This window comes from Zeugodacus cucurbitae, chromosome 2 (genome assembly GCF_028554725.1).
Source record: "Zeugodacus cucurbitae isolate PBARC_wt_2022May chromosome 2, idZeuCucr1.2, whole genome shotgun sequence".
Taxonomy (NCBI): Eukaryota; Metazoa; Arthropoda; class Insecta; order Diptera; family Tephritidae; genus Zeugodacus; species Zeugodacus cucurbitae.
In genome coordinates this window covers 73,479,863-73,497,674 of record NC_071667.1, presented here as the reverse complement: position 1 = coordinate 73,497,674, position 17,812 = coordinate 73,479,863, and the positions used below count along the sequence as shown (strand labels likewise).

At 35.0% G+C, this 17,812-nt stretch overlaps 1 protein-coding gene across 1 annotated transcript in view; it reads left to right on the top strand.

Annotated features, from left to right (window-relative positions):
* Positions 1-17,812, top strand: part of LOC105209117 (uncharacterized) — a 112,355-nt gene that overhangs the window by 73,053 nt on the left and 21,490 nt on the right. Inside the window, exon 5 of the mRNA XM_054232556.1 lies at positions 2,624-2,757. Coding sequence (XP_054088531.1) covers positions 2,624-2,757 — 134 coding nt within the window. The remainder of the gene's footprint in view (positions 1-2,623; positions 2,758-17,812) is intronic.

Sequence of the window (17,812 nt, the reverse complement as noted above, 5' to 3'; positions counted from 1 at the left end):
GTATAAGCTGCTGTAATTGAAACTTAAATCGTGTTTTTCTCGAAACGAGATTTCTCAAAATTGCTGACATCATAACTCGATGAGAAATTGATCGATCGAGTTCAAATTTTGTTTTTGATTTGTTGAAAATTGTCAATTTAGCATTAAGGAAGCGACCTAAAAAACGAAATTTTTTTCAGAATTACGCTATTGTATAAGAAATACCTTCAACTTTAAAAACCTCTTAGATTTTGTTGTTTCAGCTACTCATTCGGCCGGAATCATGTCAGCAGTTGGGGAACTTCTTTTTTGGAACCTTACAAGACAGACCATAACTCCGTTATTTTTCAATATTTTTGTAAAAAAAAAAGTTTAATAAAAGTGAAAATATACCTTATTATATCCAGAAAACTTCGAAACATTCAATCGAATATTAAAAAAAATCACGAAAGTCGCCTAACTTTTCATGGGTTTCACCGGTATAGCCCCTTAACTCAGTTATTTGAAGATTTATTCACAAATATAAATCCAATGTATAAGGGTGTATTTTTATACCTCATCGATTTGCTATCACCACTTAATATTCCGTATCTTTTTAATTATGCCAGTTTAGATAATTTATTCCAGTTGTCGGTTCGATTCACCACTTTTGATAGTCGGAAGATTCTAAGGTAGCTAAAATAATAATCTCTCAACTAAAATATTTTTGTTTTTGTTGAAGGAAATATTTGCAAATAAGGCTTTTTACAAAAATATATAACATTTGTAATGACGATGAAAATACTTGGAATTGAGATTAAATTCAGTCGGGGAAAATATTCAGTATACGTTTTAAATTTGGCAGTAGTTGAGTGGAAGTTTATTGCCGAGGTTTTGGTGCCCTAGATATAGGAAATTAGTCATTGTAAAAATTTTACTAGAATTAGCATTATCATAACTAAATCTTTTCGGTGAAGTATTCTCAGTGACTATTTATTTGAATCTCGAATAAAAGATGGCAGTATTATAGTTAAGGGATTTCCAAAGAGAACCATTTTCTATTTTTTTATTTTTCCATTATACCTTTTGGCTTAAAGAATTTAACTCAATTAATATAACTGAGAGTGAAAAGTATAAACAAGAATAAAGCTGCTGACAAGCTTAGACTTCCTCCGCTCCCAAAAAAGAAACTTTCTTAAAGTATTTATGGACGCAAAAGTAAGGTTGCAACTTCTTATTAAATTAGAGCAAAAACTTCGAAACAATTTTCACTCATGTGCGAGCAGAACCTGAACTGTCTGAATCTATAAACTTACATACATAAATGTATAAAAAGGAAATAGATATGTCTACATATAACGGGTGATTTTTTTGAGGTTAGGATTTTCATGCATTAGTATTTGACAGATCACGTGGGATTTCAGACATGGTGTCAAAGAGAAAGATGCTCAGTATGCTTTGACATTTCATCATGAATAGACTTACTAACGAGCAACGCTTGCAAATCATTGAATTTTATTACCAAAATCAGTGTTCGGTTCGAAATGTGAAAATCCGCTTTTTTATCGACAAATTTTGTTCAGCGATGAGGCTCATTTCTGGTTGAATGGCTACGTAAATAAGCAAAATTGCCGCATTTGGGGTGAAGAGCAACCAGAAGCCGTTCAAGAACTGCCCATGCATCCCGAAAAATGCACTGTTTGGTGTGGTTTGTACGCTGGTGGAATCATTGGACCGTATTTTTTCAAAGATGCTGTTGGACGCAACGTTACGGTGAATGGCGATCGCTATCGTTCGATGCTAACAAACTTTTTGTTGCCAAAAATGGAAGAACTGAACTTGGTTGACATGTGGTTTCAACAAGATGGCGCTACATGCCACACAGCTCGCGATTCTATGGCCATTTTGAGGGAAAACTTCGGAGAACAATTCATCTCAAGAAATGGACCCGTAAGTTGGCCACCAAGATCATGCGATTTAACGCCTTTAGACTATTTTTTGTGGGGCTACGTCAAGTCTAAAGTCTACAGAAATAAGCCAGCAACTATTCCAGCTTTGGAAGACAACATTTCCGAAGAAATTCGGGCTATTCCGGCCGAAATGCTCGAAAAAGTTGCCCAAAATTGGACTTTCCGAATGGACCACCTAAGACGCAGCCGCGGTCAACATTTAAATGAAATTATCTTCAAAAAGTAAATGTCATGAACCAATCTAACGTTTCAAATAAAGAACCGATGAGATTTTGCAAATTTTATGCGTTTTTTTTTTTAAAAAAGTTATCAAGCTCTTAAAAAATCACCCTTTATCAATATATAGTACTCTTATGTATGTATCTCCAGCGCTCTTAACATAGCCCCATACAACTGCCGTTTGTTTTGCCATTTTGCCTACGCTAAACGGATAATTTATGAGGGTTAAGTTTGTAAATTCTTTCGTCTGACTTTTTGGGTAACTTATGTGACAATTAAAACATAAATTGAATTGTTTCCGAGAAAGGGTATCGAAATTTAATTAGCAACTAGTTAATATGCGTAATATGGCGCAGCCTTTCGTTTATCGGCATTTGCTTTATCTTTGTGTAATCGTGCTTAATGCGCGCTTTTACTTACTAATTTACTAATTTATATTTTCAAATGTATCGCACTCACCACATTTTCTTTTGCAGAATTACCCGAAAAGCGGCCAACACTCTTCACCGAGCACACACGCTACGAACCGGGCGATGTGCTGCGCGCCAATTGCAGTACGCCGCCGTCAAGGCCACGCGCCGAGCTAAAATTCACAATAAATAATATGGTGGTAAGTTAAGAATGGATAAAGATTAACAATTTACAAATAAGAAATAAAAAATTTAAATATTTTCAAAAGAAAATAACTCTACAAAATATTCAACATTTTTCCCCCATTAAGTGTTTCCAAACTCCAGAAACTCATGAAATTGTTCAATGAAAATTTTCACCTCCTAAAACCAAGAAAGCACTTTCTACCTTCTTTGAGTATTCAAAAAGACTTTACGCAATTATCTAATTTTCAGAACAATGTTTGCCACTCAAAGCTCATCCATACCGAGAGAATGAGAGGTAGTGACTCGAGAATATGCCAAAACATCATTTCGCCAGCAAACGCTGTTGTTTCATGTCCTAAAGGCGAATGGTCAGCTCAAAGAAGCGCATGAAAAGTTGCTTGCTTAGAAGCGTCTGACTCTTGGCCATTCATATTGGTAGCATTGTTTCCCGTTATGCATTGTTTTGGTGGCAACAAAAAAGTCTTTAGCCCGAGCTCCGCTGTGTTGGAAGATACCCGAAATGTTTGGGTCACCTTTGCACCTCTGTGTGTGATTATCCAATTTGTGGTAATGAAGTAACGGTAACAGCATCAATTTGGAGATTGAAAGGTCAATTTTGCCAAAGTAAGGTAGAGGTGTGTTTTAATGAAACAATACTTGAAGAGATTTCTGGATACGAGCGGATTAAAGCAATACGAAATCTTTAAAGGCTAAACATTGAGCAGTCTAACAGCTCCCTCTGTTTACCTCTCAATATAATCGGGTTCTCAAATGTGATTTAGCAGTTGTTAGCTGCAATTTAAGGAGCTTTTGGGCCGCTTTTATAGTGATGAAATGAGAACTTATTTTAGGGACATGAGATTTAAAATTTAAAAATGTATTTTTCATCTTCTTCTGACTTTCAAGCATCCCTACTCATTCAAACTAGACTATATGGAGCACTGGGTGGGCTTGGTAGTGACAGTAGAGAGATTTTTTAAAAAGAGTCTTAACAGTAGGTTAAAAACTTAAACTCCTCAATTACAAAAGTGACCCTAATTAAATTTCATACATTGATTAAGCCAAAGGCTCTCCCAATATTGAAGACTTATTTATTGTCAATACTCATATGTACCTTCATTATATCTTCATTATTCACCTAAAGCTTCGACATATTTCCAACATTCACTTCACATGTTTATATCTATAAACATATATCAGTTTGTATATGGTCAGCCAGACATTCCCACAACAGAAGGACATTCCTTTCCATTATCATTTCTACACTTCCTGTTGCCCAACCGTCAACATACACTCGTGTGTACCTCAAATCAAAAAGAATTGTGTAGAAATCTCAACAAATTAGAAAATTCCACAGCAGCTTCAATAAGCCAAATAGAAATCGGCAGCTCCATTTGCACACAACATTACGACACGTATTCCTTTTTTCTATGCAGCGCCTACAAGTATGCCTCGACACATGCATGCCATGTCATTGTAGTTATTGTTGGCGCCATTTGGCTTTGCTTGTCTTACTACATTGAGCAGCCTGCCACTTGGCTTTGTGTCGCTTCATATGTCCTTTGGCGCTGCTTTCTTGAAGCCCCGTTGGACACCTTTGTGTAATGAGTATCTTACACTTACAAGCGCCTGAGACACACACATGCACGCAGGAGTGTGTGACAGAGGTTAGCTTGAAGATGGTGCTCATAGCTGCGAACTAGATTTGTAATCCTAGCCATGGTCAGCCGTAACGAAGTATCAAAGGACACGCCGCTAACAGCAATACGTCCCAAACGATTGTGCTGACAAGCAAACCAGAGAGCGTTATACATACCAGTCAGACAAGAGCTTGCTGAATGGTTGGCTGGTGTGCAGCGAGTTTTTGGGGCGTAAAATGCAGAAATGCATTTTCAGACAATGGTTTAAAGGCCGTCGTATGATCAGTATTGTTAGCTGTGGAAGTTTAAAGTGCTGAGTAACAGTGGGAAATTTCGGTTTTTATGTAGGAAAATTGAAAATATTATAATTCCTGAAGTGAAAAATCTTAATTATATATAGATAAAGGGTACAGAGTCTGTTCAGTTGACCCTTTCTAATAACAGATAACTCAACCTAATGGTTCATATCCTGGAGTCTTCAACAGTTCATCTCCATATAGTAGCTCAGTCATCACTTAGGTGTGAAGTTTGTGGAGACTGTATTCTATATAGATCGGAATTTTTAATCAAACGGAAATTAGGACCAGTTAGAATCTCTATCTTAAGAGAAATTAAGCGGAAGAAGTTACACAAGTTTACTAAAATTTACCCTGGAAGAGAAATTTTGAGAAAAATTTGAGATTTCTGTGATATTTTTGGACAAAAAAGAAGTTGAAGTAAACGCTCTGATTTTTGATTCACTAAAGCTAGCTTTGTCTAAAAGCTTTTAGTGAAAATTTATTTACACAAAATATTTTTTTCCAAATTTCAAACAAAATTCATCACTGTGAGTAGTTAAAAATTTTACGCCTAACCATGCTTGGCTAAGTGCAACAACAGTGGCTACTGCTATATGCATCAAATCCTTGACTTGACTATCTCAGCAAAGCATCGGTGTATCTAACTGTGTTGAAGCTACTGGGTAGATGCATGAGTTTGAGTGTGTGCGTGCTGTGTCACCTTTAAATAATGTCGCTTGTCGCTTTTCAACACAAATTGCATGTGAAAAGTGCGCGTCCAACACAGAGCTTTACAAGCTCACACAAACTCTCACATATAAAGCATCGCATTTCTGCATCCCCTTTAGATAGTGAAAGCTTAACAAATGCTCTGCTATCAAGATACCACAAAAGTCTCAGCACAATTGTCGCCCGTTTAGTGGACATGCAGCACAAGCAGGCATGCAACGCATATGTGGCATGTGGCAGGCAGGCGACCGACAACAACCAGAAGGCAGTCACCGGAGTGTTGGAAGTGCACCACGTGTGGTGTGTGTGGGGTCTCTCACTCGTGTGTACTCATATGGCCGAAAATGTTAAATGTCGCCGAGACTCAAGGTTATGTACGGAACATAGCCGGAAATCGTTGACTTCATGGCCAGCACGGTTTCCTTTTTGCGACGACAAGGATGTGTGCGGTGCAACATTTTTCAAAGCTGCCAAATTTCATTTTTTTCCCCAAAAATATACTTTTATTACATGCGGTTTGTCACACGTTAACTTACAGTGTCTGCCACATACATATTTCATTGTTGCCAGCGTGTGTAGGTGTGGGTATCTGTGTGTGACAGGGAAGGACACAACGCCACTCGTGCGAACTTTACAGGCATTCGTGCCGAGCTGTGACTGAAGTGGAGCACACAATATGTTTGCAAACAACAACAGAAATCAGACCAACAATTGTGTACCCACCAAGCGTATCCACTCTCCTCAATTAAAAAATATATATAAAAACAAAAATATGCTAGGGAAAGTGCTGCGCACCAATATGCGTATGAATTTTAATATTTTCTACTTTAATACACTCACAAAAATACCCATACTCATACAACCATACATTGGCGACACTTTCTTCGTCCGCTGCATATGTTCAGCTGTGGCGTACAGGGCGTATGAGTGCTCTACTTTCACAATCAACTTGGGCTAGAAAGGGTTTATGTTACTCATACAAGGATTTTCGCATGCAGGTGCAGGTATTTGTATATGTGTGTGTATGTTGTTGTTGTATGTGTGTCATTGCACTATTTCATGTGCATATCTGTTTGGTCAAGTTTCATTTTGTTATGACAAGCACCTGCGGGCAGCTGCGCTCAACAGTGAAAGTATATTTAAAATGAAATATAATATTATATGCCATCAACCTAACAACAAACCTTGAAGGAAGTTTCGTGTGGATAAATTGGTATGAAAAACTGTGAGGGCTTGATGAAAGTTGAAATAATAAGTGAATACTGGAGAATACATATTCTATAGTAGAAAGAAATTTATTAGTGAAATGATATACTTTAAATTACTTTTTGATTAAAAATTATATATTGATGGCATTTTGAGAATAATATAACGTGTTTTAATAAAAAAAAACTTTGTTTGGAATTTTTAATAAAAATGGCTTGAAAATATTTTATTTAATTTAATTAATTATTTTGTTATAATTATAAGCGAATAACTTTTTTTAAAATGTCTGTTTATAGTAAAATATTTCGCAATATCTAACAAAAAAATGAAATTGTAAATACATAAAATTACAGAAAAGTGCCAAAATTGAGCACTGTCTATTATAAATCTCAAATAAATAATTTTATTTTAAATTTTTTTAACTTTTCTCTCATATGACATCCATTTCACATCATTTTATTTTTACATTTATTCACTCAAATGTCACTCTTTAAGCCTGATGCTACTATTTTTTTATATTTATAAAGCAAAGTCCAAATTATTTAATATTTTGTATGCATTGTAGCATGTTGAAGGCATATGCTGTTACCTCTCATGCAGATCTATGTGAATATGTGTGCTTTCATATTACATAGTTTGCCATTTGTTCCTTATTTTTTCAACTACTGTGCCACATTTTAAATATTCAAAACAATGCAACTTCAGTTTGCTCTAGTGGTCTCCCTCAGTATTTTGAAGTTTCTAATCTGGTCGCAGTGCCGATGGTGGAGCAGTGGTTTAGTAGACAGTTGTATAGTTTTATTTGTTATTGTTGTGCTTTAGTTGTTTTATTTTTCCTTTTTTTCTGAAACTATGGTTTAATACAATATTTAGGTAGTTACTTGCACCCCATAGCAGTTGAAACTGGTCTGGAAGTGTGTAGTCTACTCATTTATGTCATAGTATTTCGAAAACCTAAATCTATGTTACAAAGATTTCGAGAAAATATAAGAGAATACGTTTTATGATTGTAGAAATACTTCGCTTGAAGTAGGTTATACATAATGCATTTACCTGAAAAAAAAAACGAAAAAAGTGTTTTTCTCGGTTGTCTTCTTAAATAAATTGATTAGTTCGTAGATGACCAAGTATCTAATATATTCAATTTTGTTTTGAAATCTTGGAAAAATTTGTTTCTTTCAACAGGAAATCATTTAAAGGCTTAATTAAGAATTGGTTTAAGATTATCGATCTTATTCTATTTACCTTGTTCTAGCTGAAGTCCTGAACTATCATGGTAATTATAAATCAGAAAGAAGACGGGAAAAACACTTTTTTATTTATAAGGTAACGATCTAATTGTGATCTTAAAGGTTATATTACCTGTTCGATTCTATAAAGCTGCAATCAACATCGGAAACACTATTTTAACAGAGAATAGATCACATAAAGTTAGGTTCTATGGTTAATGAGATAGGGGGATGAGATAGTGTTTTGTGAAACCAGAATAACCACTTTGGTTGGAAATTAAGTTTCTGTACACTCACATTTTTAGAGTTTTAAATATTATCATGTTCTTTCAAACGCTTTATAGCGTTTTATACAGCCAAATTAATTGACCAATTACAATTGTTATTGTGAAATCGTTTTTTTCCTTTTATACTGCCGACTACTCGATAACCGATCAGCTGTTATACATTTTAGTTTTTGCATTTCATAAGAAGTTTGTAAGTTTTATCAGCTCATTGATATTTTTAGCAGCGACATCTGCCGCAATTTTTTTATCACAAAATACAGCAAATCGCAGACAAAGAACGTATATCGTGCGTCTTTGTAGCAGAGTTGCATTTCATTTTCAAGTCGATTAAAATTCAATTAAAAATAAATGTGGATTTTGGTTTTGTATGGTAAATCGATCTTAATAAGCGTTTTAATTGGGCAGATGACGGTTAATTGAGCAATTAGTCCTGTCTAAAAACGCTATTAGCTATAGATATTCTGTAGTCCATCTACGTCTGTTTTGTTAAGGGAACCAAAGTTGTATTTCGAAAATCGAGGCTTGATAATGAATATAAATATTTAAAATGGCTGTAAAAGGTGATATATATATATTTAAAGAAATAAGTATATATTCGAAAAGATTGAAAGAAAAATTATATTTAAAGAATTAGTGTAGCAAAGACAAAAAGTTATAAAAAGATGAAGAAAGTCCTACTTTAAACCTTATTAGTCAACTTCACAAAAAAAAATTAAATAAATAAAGTGAGATTTGATTCAGCAACCAAATATCTTCCATTCGTATCTAGTAAGCAAATGTGCTGAATTAAATAGTTTACTACAGCATGAAGGCCTCGAAATTTATACAAATATACCCACGTTCATATGTAAATGGCATCCTTTTTTCCTGGTGTTGCGCGCCTCCAGCCGGCGGCGAATAACATCAAAGTTTGCGCCTCAAAAACCAACTTGCAACAAAACAAAATGTTAGTGAGAGTAACACCAACCAAAAACTGCCGAGTGTGCAGAGCAAAGCTTTGTCGAAAAAAGCGAAGAAAAAAAGAGCTAATAAAGCGCAGCACTAAAAATTAAAGCAGAGTAACCAAATAAACAAACGAACAAACACAAGAGATTAAAGTAATGAAAACTAAAACACTCGCGGCGAGAAAAATAAAACAAACACACAGAGAACAGACTAGAAATAGCTCAGCAATATGTAATAGCTGCACACAAATGAACTTAAAGCTTAAAGTTTCAACAGTTGCCTGCAAAGCTATGCAGCCTTTGAGCTTAATGGGGTGGGTTACGGTAGGGCATAATAGTATAGGAAACATAAAAAGAATAAAGAAAATAATTAACTTTGAGATTGTTAGAACCTTCAGATTATTTTAACAAAAATCAAAAAAATATAGAAAATTTTAGAACTGATCATACATTTTTTTTTGAAATTTAAAAAATTTCAAAGAATTTTGATAATTAAAATTTTTTATATTTTTTTTTATTCCAAAAATTTTGAAAATTTAAATTTTTTATATTTTTTAATCCAAAAATTTTGAAAATTCAAATTTTTTTTATCAAATTCTTTAAATAATAAATTTATATCCGCTTTAATTAACAAACGTCATCATTTGATAAGTAAAATTTTTAATCACAAATTTCTGTAAACAGGCCCACTGTTCGCTCCGAATTAGTTTCACATTTTTTTCTTCCAACAATTTCAACCGTTATTTCACTTTTGGCCATATGCACATGTTACAATTTTAGTTTTAGTTTGAGTTGTTTAATCTTTTCGCCTTCGTTTTTCTTGCATTTTGTTTTTGTTGTAGCATTTCGTGTTTGTTCCATTGTTGCTGCCCGCTGCCGCTGTTGGTGTTTACAAGTTTACATTGCTCTTTGTTGTTGCTGTTGTGTTATTTAAGTTAAGTTAAATTCTCAGCTGTGCTGCTTTTTCGCCCAAAGCGCGGTGCTGATTTCCAGTTTGTTTTGTGGGTTTATTTTCGGTGCGATTTTGTGTCGCCACTTGCAAAGCGGAGCGTCGCTTGAACGCCCTTTCTAATACCGGCAGCGCACCATGTGGCACATACACTGCACCACTACCACCACTGTATAACTGTTTGTTTTGCGTATCAACTCATTTGTGTGCTCATATGTATACAGATATGTGACTAAATATGTTTGAGTATTAGTGTTAGTGGCGCTGTTTGTTGCATGCAACAGTTTTGTGGGTTTAGCTATTTTTGTGGCAATGAAGTTTCTGCACTGAACCGTTATCGCATAAGGCAATTAAAAAAAGCAACAAACAGCTTAGTAACTTTTAGGATTTTTTGTTCGTTAGCTTAAATAGGAGGAGGTTAGTAATTACGTGAATGAGATAATTTGGCTTCGAAGTATGTATACCATATACATATATGAAAGTTATACCATTGCTCTTAAATGTGATCTATTTGTGAGACAAGGAAGAAGGTTTACAACAATTCAGTTTTTTGGTGGGTCTTCTATCCTCTTTACTTAAAACAATGTCTTCTAGTACTTGTTCGACAATATCTTTTTGTTTATGTTAAGCGATCCCAGATTCTATGGATCTGTCCATACTTTTCTTTTAGAGGAAATACAGAAATTCCGTTTTACCCAGAACAACAAGATATTGCCTTTTGTATCATAAAAATATCACTTAATTAAGCTCCTAAGTGCATATTACTATTTTCGAATCACGGGATTATGAATTTTAACACATGAATAGATTTATTAGACTTCGGCAGTCTAGTATGCATATTGAAAAATCGAGACCTTTTTTGATGTTTTGTCTTTGAGAGCCATATTATCCTTTTATATAGACAATAACAACAATTAGCATCAGTCCCATCTCAACTATCCAACAATTATAAATACGGGAACTGTCCCAGAAACATTCCACTGAGCAAAAACTAATGAAAGTTCTTGTGTTAAGTAAGTTTTTTAAGAACAACCAGAGAGACCGGAATAAAAGTTGACCGTATCTTTGGTGACACCCAAGTAAATGTAGGATATACAATTCAATATGAGAAATCTATGAGTTTCAGAAACGAAACGAAAGGAAATAAGTCATAATTCTCTTTCTGCCTTTTCCTTAGCATACAGTATGTAATCAAGTCTATTCACGATGGATGGATACCTACTAACTTTACTATATTGTTCAGGCTATAACGGAATGCTCATACCCACGCTATTTATTAGATCATATTTTAAGAAAATTTTAAATAGAGTTAACGATTTTTCGCAAAAAGGGTTTTCTCTCTCTCTCTCTCTCACTTTGTGAGTACATTTGCAAATTTACTCAAATTCTAAGCGTGTCCTTTAAATGCGATTACAGCGGTTAAAAGGTGTTCTCATAAATTAATGCACAGATTAAAGAATTCAAGAGAAAAAGTGTACCGTTAAGCTTATTCAGCAGCCAGTGTTGTTTATTTGAGTGTCGAACAAAGAGATAGAGCTGAAGCAATAACTTTGTATGACAAAGTGTGTGTGCATTTAATTATTAAAGGATAGTGGTGCATAATCGCTGGGTTTATATAAGTGTGAGAGCTACAAAAAAATTAAAAAAACAAAAAATTATAATTTTAAATTTTGTTGTTACTACAATGAAACGATATCTTAATGTCTCTTTAGTGAAATTTTTTCTGTTGGAAAATCATAAAAATAAATATTAAATAGTACAAATTCGTTTTCTTGTAACAATCAGAAAGCTCAAATTCTCAACTATTCTAAAGATTCTACATTAAACAAAGACAATTACACCAAATCTCAACGTCAAAAAATCATTTCCGAAATGGTACACGATTCCATTATTTCCGAATCAGCAGTGGAGCTTGGATGCAACGTTGATAGTATACACATACTCACGCATCTGCATATGTATGCCTCGATTTGCAGCTATTGAAAAGCTTTTTATTTTTCAATTTTCCATTAAATTTGGCAGGCAAGAAACTTCAGCTACAATACTATTTATCTTCGTTAGACACGAATACATAGTCGCGCACACACTCATATAAATTTATCGAGCTATTTGCCAGTGCCGAGGCAAAGTTATGTTGCCGCAAAACGCAAAATGCTAAACCGCTGCCACATCACAACCAATAGCATTGGCAGCCATTACAACAACAGCAGTCAATACAAATGATAAGCGTCGCAGCAACAAGGCGCTGAAAATTCACTTAATTTATTAGCCATCTTCAAGCGATCTAGAGGGAGTGCTGAAAAATATGCGAGCGTCCACAACAGCTGTCGATATAGACAATCTACCCGGTAGTGAATGTATAGTTGAACAGGAAAAAATATTCTTGATTTCCTAGGAATGAGACAGTTGAAACATCTTCTCTCGATAGGTGGCACTGGTGTCAAATTATTGAGAAAATTTATTTATGGACTGAATAGGGTTAAATTTCCTTTTATGTCCTCATATGAAAATATGAGTTGGAACACTGATTGCAATTTAGCAAAGACACATACCATATTTATTCTACACCTATTTAGATAATTTTATTCTATTTAATATATGAATTAATTTTTTTCTAAATTCATTAAAAAATATGAAAATTTCCCACTGGTATGCGATTTTTTTACCCTTACAAAATTAGTCATGTTGAACCCTTACGATATTAGTTTCCATGGTGAATGACTCCGCATATGCGCTGCTATTAAAAACACATTGAACTATTTTGACTGTAAGTCACTCTGATTGCGGCTTTTGTGGATTTTAGTTGAGAAAAAAATTGTTTTCCAACTTTTCACACCACAAACTGTCGAAAGGTTTTGCCAAAAAGTGCATTGGAACGTCTAAGTGAAACCAACACCAGAAAATTTACGTAATTTGGCCTTTGGTTCTCACAGCACATTTGGCTTTGAATGCGCTGAGTCAGTTGGTATTATTAATTGCTAATTTATATTGGCCGATGATTAATGTCTGCCACCAATGGCGACAACTTGGCCCGAAGGCTAATACATTTTCACAGCTTCGCAAGAACACAAAAAGGCGTTTTTGAGGAAGTTGAAGAGGGAATCGCCACGCAAGAAAGCTTCGAGGCAAAAAATCCAAATTTGCCTAGCTTTAAATATAGAATCATGTGTGTACAACAACAATATGTGAACCCAAAATAACAACAAAGTGAGTAAGGTGTGTTGCTTCGACACACCCACTTCTATACTGAGTTGCGTACTCACTCTACAGTAAACGATTCAGCTCGGCTGTGAATGACAGCTGGTGGGGCCCAAACTACCAAAAATACTCGATTCGAATTGAAAATTTTCACTTGCTTTTGCTATGAGTGCCTTCTAGTCGAAGCTATCCACATTGCTGTCAAATGCGGTTAGTTCCCACAGGCAAGTGTTCACCCACCTTTTGGTTTGTTTTGTTTTTTCTTCGCACCCACAGCAGCACTACCGGTTTGCTTTGAGATCTTTGCTTTTTGGCAGCCAATAACAAACAATTGTCTATGTATATATTTGTGTGTGGACATAGCTTTATAATATGGTTTTGTTGTTTTTTCATACGCAAACAATAAAAAACATTTTTCGATTTTCCCATTTATGTCCTGCTGCCTGCCACAACACTCTGCGGGATATGGATAGTACATATATGTGTATAACAGCTTTGCATATGAGGGTCATATGTAAGCTACATCAATTTGAGTTGCGGCTTCTGTTTGATTTAGGATCATTTATCAAAGCCAAACGCACAGACACACCTTCTTTCATGTATTTTTTTTATAAGCGTGTTAGGGTTGTAAATTCGGTTGCTTTTAAGTAACGGGATTAATTGGTTTATGTAACGGGATTTGGGATTTATTTTGGTTTTATAAGTTAGAAGCTTTTGGGGTATCGGTTAACCATTTTACATCGGAGAGAGTGTGAGTGACGACTGTCCAAACTTTAGCGATCAACCTTGTGAGTATTGATTGGATAGGCTTTCATAACATGTCGAAAACTAATGATAGATCACGAAAAAAATATTCGGAATTGCTGTAACAGACCTCAATGAAGTAATTAAAAAAAGGACCATAGAAAATAGATTTTGCTTCAGAGGTCTGGAAAGGTACTCAGGTTCTTGCTTAAACTAAGACGTTAAGGACAATTCTTAATTTCATAAGTCTTGGACGAATTTCTACACAAAGCATAATCAGGAATCAATAACTCTTAGATAGATTATAGTTTGGTCCATCAATGGATTTCTTTAGACAAAAGTCCACTATATATATTTAGTAAATACCACGAAAGTGAGATCTATTGAAATGATCAGACTACTTTCTTGTAGGGTGTCCTATGGACATAAGTCCCTGAATTATGTGGCCCTTTGTGTCAAATGTGATTTTGGTAGCTGTGTACTACGTTTAACGTTTTCGAATTTTTTTATAAATCTCGCTAGGTGGTGCTGTGGTAGATTTCCATGAGTATCATCCCAAAACACAATATTTTATTGCTTTTAACGCTCAGTAACTCAATGAAATCATCGATGAAGGGAATAGTATTCAACATTTTTATTATTAAATTATTTCCGCAAGTGTTATTCGGAAAAGAAAAAAAAGTAATTTAAATTCTCTTTAAAACTTGGGAGGTCGACTGAAGTTATTTTTTGAAAACCTTACAGATGAAGTTTAACTTTCATATTTCTGCAGCATTACCTTTTAATTTGAAACCAAAAATTAATAAGAGAAGAACATATAAAATCTTATATATCTTCCATACTCTATATCTCATGTCTCTTAGCTTGAAGAGAGTAAAAACCGCAATCAACAGGATAAGTTTGTGAACTTAAAAAAATGAATTTAAAAATAATAATTTATCAAATACACACCCACACACACACTCCCTTCCATGCAATAATAATTCCTCAATCCGAAGGTGTAAAGACACTTGTGTGAAGAATGTGTGCCGGCAACTCTTCGAAGGTGTGATAATCACTCACTCACCTTCACAGCACAAGAAAGTGTTAAGTCGTACTGATTGTTCCTTAAACGAACTCGGAAAGTTTTGCCTTCACTGTCTTGTGCGAATTCGCCTTAAGCGATTTTTCGAATTATGCGAAGAAATTCCTCGCACGTGAGCCGGCACACCCACATACACACACACACCCTCGCACACGCACTGGTTGTCAGAAGTTTATTTGACATTTTATGCAACAACAAGAGCAATATTAAGGATTTGAGTGAATGTGAGTTTGTGCGTGGGTGTGGCCATTAGTGTTGCGGTATGCACATTAGAGCATCGCTCTCCTCGGTAACTCTAAGTGTATGTGTTTTCCCATGTACTTACATTTCCTCCACTGGAGCTTCGTGCATTTATTGCAACCCGTTAGCTGGTGTAATCGCCGTTTGGTGCGTCGCTTGGTGTGGCGAGCGGCGTGTGCCGAAAGTTTGCGCCGAAACTTTATCGGAAACTTTTAAGTTTTTGTGTCCACTCGGCGTTTTTGCCCTCTCGCCTCGCCATTAATGAGATTTGCATGCTGGTGCGAAGATGCTGTTTGGCAAGTTTCGTAGTTAAATTGAATATTTTCGGCAAAACTTAGAAAAACTGCTCCTCGATTAAATTGTTGTGTGATGTGTGTGTTGGGGGTGAGTGTAGTCTATGTTGTTTTTGTTTTCTAATAGTTGAAGGGTCTTCAATTCAATCGTATGTATTGTTAAAAGTTCAATTCTATTATGTTTGGTTTTTTTTTGTACTGCGTATACATATCTGCTAACTAGAGTAAGAATTTAGAGGTCGTTTGTAGATCAGAGTTGTTCAAGTTCGCAGCACCTGGTCGCAATGTAAAAAGTTTTCGTTTAAATAAAGATTTAGTAACAATGATAATACTATGTGAGCCTGATAGTAGATTGAAGGAATAAATAAACAGAGTAAAATAAAAAGTGAGTTGAAAGTGTACTTAGAATTAAAACTAAGTTGAAGGGCATTGAAGGAGGCTCAAGTATGAATGGAATAACAACATAATTATATCACAAATATCAGAATTATCATAATAGTAAGAGCAACAATAAAATGACTAACTATATAATAATAATAGAATATGTTATTTATAAATATAATATATATCAAATATAAAATATTAAGAACACAGCGTTAGAAAGTGAAATCTCACTTTTGTTTAAATATTTTTTTTAAAATTTATCATGTGATTTTTCTTAAAATGATTTAGTAGTGAAGATATTTGATTTGAAAACATATAAACCATGAATTATTTGAATTTAATTCTCAACTTTTCCTAATATTTATTGAGAATGTATTCGGGTGAGTGGCCTAGAGTACATATTAGAACTCTTAAGCCACTCTTTTCATCAGAAGTTATATTATTCTTTATTCAGCACTTGTAAACACAATATTCAAAACACATACATGTGGACGGTCCAAAAACCTTACCGGACGCCAATTGTCAAAGTTACCTGAAGAAATGTTGGAATCGTCTAGATCTCTTCCTCGACTATGCATCATCTGATGTTGGACTGAGGTGAAACCTTTAGTGCGTTGACCCGAATCAATATTAGAAGCTTGAAACAATTTATTTCAATATCCCAAGTGGGTTTATTGGCCCTCTGTAGCGGATATTATTCACATAATATAACCTGATCTAACCTTCTAGACCGAATCAACACCTACGATATGCTGCTGAAACGGAACGAAATCGACCCATTTTTGAAGCGGATGGTGGCTGGCGACGAGAAATGGATCATATACGACAATATCAAGCGAAAACGGTCTTGGTCGAAAGTCGGTGAATCGTCCCAAACGGTGGCCAAGCCGGGATTGACGGTCAGGAAAGTTTGGTGTGCTTGGTGGGATTTGAAGGAAGTCATCTAATATGAGCTGCTCCCTTATGGGCAGACGCTTAATTCTACCATCTACTGCGAACAACTGGACCGCTTGAAGCAAGCGAATCAACGCCTACGATAGACAAGAAGCAAATAAGGAGGGGGACTTCTACGAGGGGGGACTATCGAACGAAACGGCGCATATTTGAACTAAATCCGATTACTGATCCGAACACTTTTTATAAAGCATTGAATAAAGAGCAAAAAAAAACGGAAGGCACTTGAATAACGGCTGAGATACTATCTATGTGACATCTGATATTGAATAGAACCTCGATTTCGTACTACAAATAATAAAGGGATAAACAGCAAGTGTAAGGTAGGATGGGAACAGGGATTATGCTATATGATAGATTCAGTTCAGTTGGAGACGAAAAATTTTCTTAAATTAATCCATTATGCATCCCAACAACATAACAATAATTTCTGAGTGGCTTTGCGTTTTCCCAATTCTTTTTTTTTTTGTATGATGTTCAAAATGTTCAAGATATCTCAAAGGGTATAATTTATGTAATTTTTCCAAAAAAAAAAAACATATACTATGCTATCTTAATTAGAAGCCTCAGAAGCCACTTAGTGCATTTCGAATCTATTTACCACCATTTAAGTCCCCCAATAATGCTGAACTGGTAGCTAATTTATTTGATTTTAGCAATGAAAGGCCTATTTACTCTATTTACTTTATTATTCTCATTTGTGCCACATTCCAATACAATGGACTATTGTTGACAACTTGGCATTGTTTTAACAAAACAGAAATAAATGCGCTAGCTATTGAAATCGAAAATGAACTCGAACGACATTTGTGTTATCAAACCGAAAGCCTTTGCTTGTACTAGTACGAGTGCTCGTCGCACAGTCAATGATCAATTAAAGCACAATGAAGACATTAGGCATAATGAATTC